The sequence below is a fragment of the Populus alba genome, chromosome 12 (assembly GCF_005239225.2).
Source record: "Populus alba chromosome 12, ASM523922v2, whole genome shotgun sequence".
Taxonomy (NCBI): domain Eukaryota; kingdom Viridiplantae; phylum Streptophyta; class Magnoliopsida; order Malpighiales; family Salicaceae; genus Populus; species Populus alba.
This window is the reverse complement of record NC_133295.1, coordinates 9,364,593-9,375,923: the sequence shown is the minus strand read 5'-3', so window position 1 is coordinate 9,375,923 and position 11,331 is coordinate 9,364,593. Positions and strand designations below refer to the sequence as shown.

The window sequence follows — 11,331 nt, the reverse complement described above, 5'->3', positions numbered from 1 at the left end:
ATACTTGAGGGATGAAACATGTATTTCATCCTCACGTGAATGGCAAGACGAGCTGTCGTCCAAGGAATTCAAAGAGAAAGCCTGGACCTTCTCAGACACTCGTGATAAGAAACATCCATCCATTCACTCTTTGTTTAATTAATGGTTACAGAAAATTCAGACACAAAAGCTTGTTCAAAACTAAAATTAACATGAGGAGAAAACTAGAAAGTATCCATGTTTCATAAATTGGGGGGGGGGGGTTGAAGTTTTTAAAGAACTGAGTAAATTGATCAGTTGTAGAATATTTCCTCCAGCAAGTTAGGAAAATCCAAGAATATCTTGCTTTCTCCATCCATGATAGTTTCAACAAATGAACTGTGTTGTGGCGAAGATGACGCAACTCGATCATCAGAACCAGTGTTGCTTTGGAGTGCCAAATCCATTCCGTTAACTGCAGCACCAACCTCGGTATTAGATTGAACACTTTGCGGTATCATTACATTCGGATTCGGTGTTTGGTTCTTCAAGTCCTTGGATGAGAATTCTGCTGCGTTTTCCTGTTCTGCACGTGGATGATCACCAGGGAGATATTCATCTTCTAGAAGAAAAATCGCACCAGCTAAAGCTTGTTGGGAATTTTTCTTGAGCTGCGGTGGAGCAAGTAGATGATGAAGATGATGATAATGAGCCTTCATCAAGGATACAAGGTGCTGGAATAGTTTGATACGCAGTGCAAGTACTTGAGGCCTCCGTCACCAGTCTGATGGCTTGAAGCTGATCAAGAAGATCTAGTGAGTGATTGTCATTAGCGTCATTGTTATACATATTGTTCGAGAAACATTCCTGGTTTGGTTCCATCTTAGGTGGTACAGTTGTGGTCATCAAATGGCTGTTGATGTTCGAGATTCCTTCAGGAGTGAATGGATATTGCTCTGGTTTCAAAGTGAAAACATTTCTTAGGCCTCTGCTGAGTGACCCAATTCTGCTCCCAGATTTACAAGGCCACCGATGTTTCCGTAGTCAGCTAAAATTTTAGAGAACGGCTTATGAGTGACAGGATCTATCCCCATTTCAGACAGCTTCTTTCTCAGCCTAGCGTTCCAGTAGTTTTTCACATCATTGTCTGTTCTTCCTGGAAGCTGTTGGGCTATTATAGACCACCTGGAACATGAAAGGGAAACCATGAGAGAGAGATAGAGATAGAGTAGAGTGTGTGTCTTTATACTTCCACTGTTACAGAACAGGCTGTCAGAAAAAAAAACTCCATCTCTTGCAGGCTTCCTCGGATGTTAAGCTTGTTATGGCTTGCTACAACTGAGAATTGAGAGCTGATGCCAAACAGCACGCTGTGGGGACAAAAATGTAACGCACCCCTGTGTGCTTTTGCACGGCTGCTAACAGCGTTGTTCATCGAACTCTTCCTCTGATTAAATGACTGAACTTCGGTGAGAAATATACTGTAACTTAGGCTAGTAGAAAGCTGGGCTTGCAACTAATAATCAGCTTATTCGAGAAGTCATTGAGGCCAGGAAGCAGGGAAATTGTGAAGGCTGGAAAATGGCTTTCAAAAGGAGATAAAAATCGATGTATGTATTTATATAAACAAACGCTAGTGTAGATGGACATAAAGTTTGCTTCTTAGTGGAACTAATTATAAGTTTAAAAATGTTAGTTTGACGAAGTGTTGTAAGAAAATATTTCTATTAATGAAGCTTTATGTTGCAGAACTGCATCGATCAGTGGTGAAAATTTTGGCACAAGAAGGGAAAAAAGAGAGCTTGTGGAAAACCTCACCTGCTACCTATTGCTGCATGAAGCCTAATAATCATTTCCTCTTCTTGGGTGTGAAGCTGTCGTGTTTGAGATCTGGCCTCAGGTAATTTGTCCACCTAAGTCTGCAACTCTTCCCGCATCTTTGAAGTCCTGCAAAACATGCTCGTTTATGGAAAGCTGTTTGACAGGAAAACTCAACATTAAGCAAGGTTAACTGTAATCCAAATCATATCAACATCATGTATCTGTAAATCGACCTGCTTTCTTTGGAACAGCAGTCCAGTTCCCTGTACCATGCTTGGACACATGAGCAAGCATTTTCGCATCTTCCTCTGCAGTCCAGAGACCCCTCTTCACATTCAATCTGTCACAGCAAGGAGGTCTCACCATCGTATCTGTTTATGCAAAGTCACAAATCAAAAGATGATATTACAAAATAAAACAAGCTAAGAGAGGGGCAAAAAAAAGACAAGTTTAATCGAGGTATAATAGCGATGCAACTCGAAGCTTTCTACAGAAAAATGCTATTTTTTTTTAAATTTATTTCCCTGCTTTTTGAGAGGTTGAGATGAGGAAGAATGTGGGTTTAAAGGTACAACAAGCGTGGAAGCAAGAAAAGCATGAAGTTGCTCACATTCAACTAAATTTCATGACATCTTGGGATGATATGAAAAAAAAATATAGGAGAATGCTAGCTACCATTGCCACTGACATGCGTGAAGAATAAAAGCATTCATTTTGAACACCTGCTGTGTTAGTTGGCCAAGTCTACTTAAGAACCATGTGGAGCACCGGATAACTTAAACTGATAATCCCTAAATAATGTCAAAATAAGAATACTGAAAAACATTTTCTGAGATGGAAAGTTTCTTGGAATTGTCGTGTTCAACTTCACTTGACGAGAGGGAGGGGAGAGTTTTCCCAGTAACCAGCTTTTGTTACAGAATTGCTGCTAGACAAGTGTTAACAATTAGGTGGAGAGTGTACAAGCCAAACTGACCATGGCAATGGTGGGCAGCATTCCCAGAAAACACATAGAAATCATCTTAAATGTTTAAACTCACAATACATGTATGCTGAGCCCCAAGAGCACTAGAATCAGGCTCGAATTGGGTGTTTTTTTTTTTTAAATAGTTTCCAACAATCACAACTTTGATAAGACTAGTTATTTTAAGCAAATGAACCAAGGAATTGAAGAGATAGCATGGAGAAACAATCTGAGTGTGCTTGAGATGGATTTGCAGCCACAAAACAAGCATGAATTGTATATGATACTGGCTACTGAAACTAGCTAGAAACTAGCTAGAAACTGATGACATATATATATATATATATATATCAGGGTGTTTGGAACGCGGTGTAAACCGCATTCCACCAAAATTCATTATATTTTTTTATATATTTTGGATGATTTTGATGTGCTGATTTTTAAAAATAATTTTTTAACATAAAAAAAATATTATTTTAATACATTCAACACGAAAAACATTTTAAAAAGTAATCACAACCACACTCTCAAACAGATATATTATCATGATGCATACATACTTATGTTTTTACCATATTCACTTACCAACTACTAACCAAGTTATATGGAATAACATACAATATGTAGGGAGTACAAGTTCAAAAATTGTTGTTGGATAGTTATCAACTAAACATTGTAATAGATGATTATTTCCACTAAGCTCATTACTACCATTAAAATGAGTCTCTTCATTCTCTAAAATTCAAATAGATAAAAAATATCTCGATAATCTCCTAACTTAAATTTTTCCTGTCAAGAAAGTTAGATTCTTCACAAATCCTCTTGTTCAACAAGTAAATTTTATCAAGGCTAATAAAGATGTTAAACATCTTTTATTTTGTTCAAATTCTATAAAGTATAAACATTATATATATATATATATATATATCATTATAAACCATATATATTAGTAATAAATTCAATTCTTAAAAAAAATAAACCAATGTTAATGAAAATTATAATAATTATTTTTAATATTAGTATTTAATAGTTTTACCTTGGTGGACTCCTCAAATTGTTAACAAAAAAAAAAAAAATCAAATCACTTAGTCTTTTATACTTTATCCTATTTATTTTATCTCTGGAATGGATGAATTAAAATATATTGAAATTTCTCTCACACCTAATTGCACTATAAATTGACTAAAATATAAATTTTTAAGGTTATAGAATATCTTGCCAAATCACTCCCACCATACAACTAATTGAAATAAAAGTTCAATAAATTAAATATTATAGATACAAAAACAAAATTTATATTTTAAAAAATACAAGTAATAATAGTTACTATGGATTAATTAAAAAAAAATTGCACCAAAAACTCAAGATTATTTGAATGAATTCTAGAATGATCCAAGATCCCAAATGAGACGAAACTTGTTCTATTTTGTTCTATTTTGTTTTTTAAATATTATAAAATATACCGGTCATTTCAATTAAAAAAGAATAGAATTGACAACTTTTATTAGACCACAATCCAACTTTCAATAGGTTTGTAATTTCCTTGATGTATACTAATCTTCTTATCCTAATTATTGAATATACCTTAATGATAATTGCATTGAATTTTGTTACCGTAACTATCTTATATACAAGATTTTGATGAACTTAAAAAAAATTATTTATTTTTTGGTAAATGATTTAATTAGAAGAATAAAAATAGTATGATTTGAGTTTATAATTGTTGGTCATTAAATTTTTTTATATATAAATAATTAAAACTTTGATATTACTTTAAAAAATCATAATAACTAAAAACTTTGATATTATTTTATTATATTCATTAACATCACTTATTATTATTATTATTATTATTATTATTATTATTATTATTATTATTATTATTTTTAAAGCTCAGCAATTAAATTATAAATAAATCTAGACATCACTCAATTATTACTTTCAGTACTTCATGTAATCAATTCTCTGCTTTTTTTTATGAATAATAAATTCATTGCTTTAAAACATTTCATCAAGAGTTTTCGTAGTATTTTGTTGGATGAACAATCTATTATGCCGGTAACTGTAATTAAGTGATTAAGACAGCATCTAATTATAGATTCGCATGCGTTAGCGAAATAAATAAAAAATTAATAACTTAAATCCGATTCAATAGAAAATTAAATAATCTTTTCATAATTCTATTTATACTCCAACCTAGAAAAAAGAAGAAGAAGGAAAGAAAAAGTAAAAAAAAACCTAGGCGGAAGAAAATAAAGTTGCAACGGGAACATCATCGTCCATATGTGAAACATTTACTCTATAGTTATGAAATTATGAGAGTTAATATAGTTAAGAGATTGAGTCTCCGGTTTACAAATTAACTTAAATTAGTTTAAATCAACTCAGAAAAATTAAAAAAAAATATTTAATTTTTTAATATTATATATAATATATTTTTAAAAAAATTCATATGAATATAAGCTATATATATTATAAATAATAAAATTTAAAAGAATATTTTAAGAAGTTTTTTATCCCACATTCAAAAAATATAATTTTTTTTCTTGTGAACATAAAGTATATATACTAAAGAGCTTTAAATCCCAAATTAAAAAAATAATTTTTTTTTTGTAAACATAGAGTATATATATTAAAAGGTTTCAAATCCTATATTGAAAATATATTATGTTATTTTTTTAAGCTGAAATATTTAAACTAAAAAGTTTTTTCATCCCACATTGAAAAAAATATAATTTTTTTCTTGAAACATAGAATATATATACTAAAGGGTTTTATATCGTATATTGAAAAAATAAAATACTTTTTCAATATTTATATTCCGAACTTTAAAAAATATTAATAACTAACTAAAAAAATATATAAATAGAGCGATATAAGAGAAAAATTACATTTGAAAAAAAAAAAAGGTTTCGTCAAGGTCGCTCAAGTCATGGGTTGATCAGGTTTTGCCGAGTTGTTGAACCAGCCGGTTTTTTTAACAAACCAAGATCGGTCCAGTCACAGAGTCAACCGAATCTTGGGTCGACCCGCCAAGCCGGTTTGAGTTTAATAATTATGTTTAAAGGTTGAAATATAAATATTTTTGTATTTTAAAAATATTTTAAAAAAATTAAAACTTTTTACTTATGTAAAAATAATTTTGTTTAGACATTTTTAGATGATATAATAATATAAAATAAATTTTTAAAAATAAAATATATTATTTTAATATATTTTTAAATAAAAAATACTTAAAAAAAAAACAATATCTTCCTAATAATTGTGGCGTAAGTTATTGGAAAAGCATCGTGTTTTTCCAATTCTGAAAAAGCTATGGAAATTCCCTTTCCTTTTTTAAAAAATCAATACCATTTCTCTTCTCTTTCACTCTTTTTTTTTTTTTTTCTTCCTGTTAAACACGACACTCGCGGTCTCACTTTCTCCTTTTCATTTCTCTCCAAACTTGAAAATTAAATTCAACTTGATCAAGCCATATTTTTTTTCCGAGATGAAGAGAGGCAAATCGGATACCAAATTGGACAAATTAGATAGGTTTGTGTCATTAAGCAGGCAAAAATCCGTTCAAATCCTTCTTGCTGTTGCTGTTATCTACATGCTCCTTGTCACTCTTGAAATCCCTTTTGTTTTCGACTCTGGCCCCACCTCTGAAACCACCACCACCACCACCACCACCCTCGCTCGCTTTTCTGAGCTTCAAAGCGAACAAGTTTTGCAAGATAAAGATGCCCCAACTCGACCTCTTAACTGGGTTTCTCATAACTTTTCCCGCCCTACTCAATCTCAACTTGCTGCGAGCAAAATCTTGTCCTCTTTGGGTTTCCACCCTAAGACCTTGGATCCCACTAAGAAAGACGGTTCCGTCGACCTCCATAAAGCTGCAAAGACTGCTTGGGAGGAGGGGATGAAGTTATGGGATGAAGTTCAATCTGGTAAAGTTCAACTTTTGGAGGTTTCAAACCTCAAGAATATATCCGAACCCTGTCCCATTTCGGTTACACTATCTGGGTCGGATTTTTTGAAGCGAAGCAACTTGGTGGAGTTGCCTTGTGGGCTCACTTTGGGGTCACATATAACGCTGGTGGGTAAGCCAAGAGCAGCACATGCTGAGAAGGACCCCAAGATTGCCATGGTGAAGGAAGCAGACGACGAGGTGATGGTTTCCCAGTTCATAATGGAATTGCTGGGATTGAAGACTGTGGAGGCTGAGGACCCACCAAGGATTCTTCATTTCAATCCCAGGTTGAAAGGGGATTGGAGTTCGAAGCCTGTAATTGAGCAGAATACTTGTTATAGAATGCATTGGGGGACTGCTTTGCGTTGCGAGGGATGGGGGTCTGGGACTGATGAGGAGACTGGTGAGTCGTTGATTCGGAGAGTTTCTTTTGGTGATTGTGTTTTTTTGAGGAATTTATACTTCTTCCTGGTTTGGTAGAGTGTTAAATCTAAGCTGTTGGGGTTTTTTTATAAGACTTTATAGGTGACAGATTTGTTCTTTTGAAGGATAATAATTTTTCACCAGCTTAATATTATGTTTGCGCATAAGAATTAGATATTGTGAGCTGCTAGGTTAACAACAGACAACAGTGCATGCAAGGTTTCCATCTCCTTTTTCTTTCCACGTCATTTATTGAAATTGCTATGAAAGAGACTAAAATTTTACCTCTACGTGCAAGTAATTTTTTCTTTGAGTTCATCCATTTCTTTTTGTGTTTCCACCAAATTGAGCAATTCCTTTTATTGATTTCAGTTGATGATCAAGTGCAGTGTGAGAAGTGGATCCGTGACGATGATGATATATCAGAGGAGTCTAAGGCAACTTTGTGGTTGAACCGGCAAATAGATCGAACAAAAAAGGTGACTTTTGACTGGCCATTTCCTTTTGCAGAGGAGAAACTGTTTGTCCTAACTCTGAGTGCTGGTTTGGAGGGTTACCATGTTAATGTTGATGGGAGGCATGTCACTTCTTTCCCTTATCGAACTGTGAGTAACATCCTACAGCTTATCAATCTCATGATGGATGTGGAGTGTGGAGTTTTTGTAATGTATCGTGGTAATGATGACAGGGATTTACTCTTGAGGATGCAACGGGGTTAGCTGTTACTGGGGACATAGATGTTCACTCTGTATTTGCTGCTTCATTGCCCTCGAATCACCCTGGTTTTTCTCTTCACAGGCATCTGCAGATGTCTAGCAGATGGAAGGCACCATCTCTTTCTGTGGGGTCAGTGGAACTTTTTATCGGTGTTCTCTCTGCAGCTAACCATTTTTCTGAGCGAATGGCTGTTAGGAAGTCTTGGATGCAGCATAGGCTTATAAAATCGTCAAATGTGGTAGCTCGTTTCTTTGTAGCCCTGGTATGTGAAAACTACTGCAGTGGAATCTGCTGGTTTTATTGTTGTAGCTTAACAAAATCATTCACTCACCCTTCTGAGTCAATGTTTGGACAGCACACTCGAAAGGAAGTGAATTTAGAGTTAAAGAAAGAGGCTGAATATTTTGGTGATATTGTCGTGGTGCCTTACATGGATAACTATGACCTTGTGGTGTTGAAAACTGTTGCCATCTGTGAATATGGGGTGAGTAATGAGCCATTTCGAGATTTTGAAAAGAATTTATCTTTGGGTATTAGTTATATAAAAATGGCTTTGTTTTTTTGCTTTGGTTTTTTACAGGTCCGCACAGTGCGTGCAAAATATATTATGAAGGTTGATGATGATACATTTGTGAGAGTGGATTCCATTATAGATGAAGTAAATAATGTTCCTGCTGATAGGAGCTTGTACATTGGAAACATAAATTACTACCATAAGCCCTTGCGATATGGTAAATGGGAAGTGACATATGAGGTAGGCCGAACCTATTAATTGCTAAACCCTGTGCTCACCTAAAGTTGCTTTTGATCATTGTTTTAGCTTTATGTCAAAGGCCACTGGTAATTGTCGCTTGGTTGCATAGCATCACATTCATTCTAGAAGTCTCATGTGTAGTTCTTGTGTGGAATGCAATGCTCCCTATGTGTATTGTTTGTGAGAAATAGATGATATGATCCTCCCCCGACCCCACCAACCACCCCAAAAGGAGTGTGGGGATTGGTCCCAAGTATGGTGTTGGTTTGATGTCTCCTCATGCATATTTTCCGGAGGCCATACTCTATTTTATGTCAAGGACTTTGTGATGGAATTCTAATTTAAGATTATCCTGCCATCTCTTCTCATTTGGTGGTGGTTTCAGGAATGGCCAGAAGAAGATTATCCACCCTACGCAAATGGGCCAGGCTACATTTTATCTTCTGACATTGCGTGCTTCATTGTTTCTGAGTTTGAGAGTCATAAATTAAAGGCAAGTAATTGGAATGGTTTTTATCTTCTCCTCTCTCTGACCCTCCCTCCCGTTTAACTGACTCGCATTTCCCATTTTGTGCAGTTGTTCAAGATGGAAGATGTCAGTATGGGAATGTGGGTAGAGCAGTTCAATCGCTCAAGACCTGTGGAGTATGTGCACAGCTTGAAGTTCTGCCAGTTCGGATGTATTGAAGGTTATTATACGGCTCATTACCAGACCCCCAGGCAAATGATCTGCCTTTGGGAAAAATCACAGAAGCGTGGTAGGGCTCAGTGCTGCAATGAGATGATGATCAGGACTTCAGTCAATGAGTGGCCCAAGTGCCGGAACAGGGAGAGGATGATCACCAGACTTGGTGAAACGAGGACTGGATCATGGATGAGAGTCACCACCTGGGGTGACTGTCCTGAAAAACTCAAGATAAAACGAACAAGGGAGACAAATTTTGCAGCCATATAGCATTGTATATTCTGTGGAAGGGGTTCGCCTAGCAGCACCAAGGCGGTGGAAATGCCCTTTCCTAATTCAGTCATCGTTTTTTGCTCATACTTGTCTCGTCCTCTTTATCTGGCATCTAGGCCTGAGGTTGGAGGTGATAAAGATGGGTGAACTATAGAAATCCTAGTTCTTTTACTTTAGAAATGATAGCAAGATCATGCACCCGAGGGTCAAGGGTTACTCAGAGTCAACTCAAGCATTGGTGCGCTGACCCGGGTCACGAAATTGACCAGGGCCAGGTCTCACAACACTGCGTGGAAGATGATGTTTATATATTCGCGCAGTTTATATTTTCATATCTGTGCTTTTTTCATTTTTTTTTTTTTGGTAACCCGGGGTGTCCGGGCCAGCTTACACGTACCACGACTATTTCCCGGGCCCACTGAACATCCTGCAAGTCCAGTAGGCAGGTAAGGCACCGCGGGGGTGACAGGCTGGTACTCTTGAGGATCGAATTCAGGACCTTCACAAAGATAAGCTTTGCTGTTGACCAATGGGCTATACCCTCAAGTGAATGCTTTTGTCATTCTTGGCAGTAGAGGATATTGTATCCGCATAGATTTTTATTTTTATTTTTATTTAAAAATAAAAAAAGTGAGAGAAGCTCATGTACTCTTTAGAAAGGAAAATAAATTAGTACCAACCTATCAATAAAGTTTACGTTCTCTTGCAACAATGTTTGGCAACCTCTCAACTCATTATGTAGCTGACTGAGTCAACAACTTAAAATTTTTTGATGCTCATTAAATGCTTATTCTTCTTTAATAAATTTTTATTAAACCCACGATCTGTACCGTCATTCAAGTAGGTTTAAGTTTGGATAATGTTTGAAAGTGTGGTTATGTTTAAAGTGTTTTTTATTTAAAAATATATTAAAATAAAATATTTTTAATTTTTTAAAATTATTTTTTTACATCAGTATATTAAAACAATCTAAAATCATAAAAAAAAATTAATTTTAAAATAAAACAATTCAAATTTTTAAAAAATCATAATTTTAATTGCTGAGTTTCTAAACACTGTGGTAGATATCCCAACATTAAAATAATTATGTCAGAAATATGCATTCTTTTCAATTTTTTGGATGACTATAAATAACATAATAAAAAGCTAAAGTAAATGATATAAATTGAAAATAAATTTTTATAATTTTAATATATGGTTTTTATTTTATTTTATTATTTAGTATTGAGTTGATAATAAGTTACTTTTGTATTTTTTTTATCATATGATAATAATAAAAAATAATCTAACTTAGTAAAGTCCATAATTTAAGTTATGATGGGCTAACTAAGATTGACTAGGTTTGTTTTTTTTTTTTTTTTATTATTATTATTATATTTTTTTGGACTTATCTAATTGATAAAATCATGTTAAGATAACTCTTATATAATTTAATTTAAAACTTGAGTTAATGAAAGAGTTGGATTGGGATTTTTTAAACATGAACTATTGTACTGAATTTAATAATAATATCGAAAAGTTTATGACAATCTATGTATTAATTTTTTAAGTTCCTAAAAAATTGGATCCAACCTGCAATGAAAGCACACAAAATAAACTAGTAACCATCTTTTTTTTTTTTTTAGAACATGTGAGTTTAATTGAACTTATTTCATCTCTCGAGTGAATTTTCAGTATTGATTGCGAACAATAAAACAACTGAAATTTAAGTTAAACAGCATCTGCATTAGACTGCTGTTATCTATCTATTTATTTGTAATTGTACGAATAGTTTTGGTTGG

General features: G+C 34.1%; 1 protein-coding gene and 1 pseudogene across 2 annotated transcripts; one reads left to right on the top strand and one right to left on the bottom strand.

Moving 5' to 3' along the window:
* Positions 1-272: 272 nt before the first annotated feature.
* LOC118049496 (transcription factor MYB92-like) lies at positions 273-2,145 on the bottom strand (annotated as a pseudogene).
* Positions 2,146-6,050: 3,905 nt separating this feature from the next.
* Positions 6,051-10,262, top strand: LOC118049508 (hydroxyproline O-galactosyltransferase GALT6). Of its 2 annotated transcripts, XM_035059512.2 has the most exons (7): positions 6,054-7,101; positions 7,494-7,726; positions 7,810-8,100; positions 8,194-8,322; positions 8,419-8,592; positions 8,978-9,085; positions 9,170-10,262. In XM_035059512.2, exons 1-7 carry the CDS (start codon positions 6,234-6,236, stop codon positions 9,545-9,547), a joined length of 2,181 nt encoding a protein of 726 aa, XP_034915403.1. In that variant the 5' UTR covers positions 6,054-6,233; the 3' UTR covers positions 9,548-10,262. The 2 variants fall into 2 exon arrangements, with proteins under 2 accessions (XP_073268962.1, XP_034915403.1); XM_073412861.1 differs by having other exon boundaries at positions 6,051-7,101; positions 7,810-8,322.
* Positions 10,263-11,331: the final 1,069 nt, after the last annotated feature.

Excerpts from the sequence above, each read along its gene's own strand:
- LOC118049508 (XM_073412861.1), top strand. The coding sequence starts at position 6,234 with ATGAAGAGAGGCAAATCGGATACCAAATTGGACAAATTAGATAGGTTT. Across the intron at positions 7,102-7,493 it reads TGGGACTGATGAGGAGACTG|TTGATGATCAAGTGCAGTGT; the intron begins GTGAGTCGTTGA and ends TATTGATTTCAG. Across the intron at positions 8,323-8,418 it reads TTGCCATCTGTGAATATGGG|GTCCGCACAGTGCGTGCAAA; the intron begins GTGAGTAATGAG and ends GGTTTTTTACAG.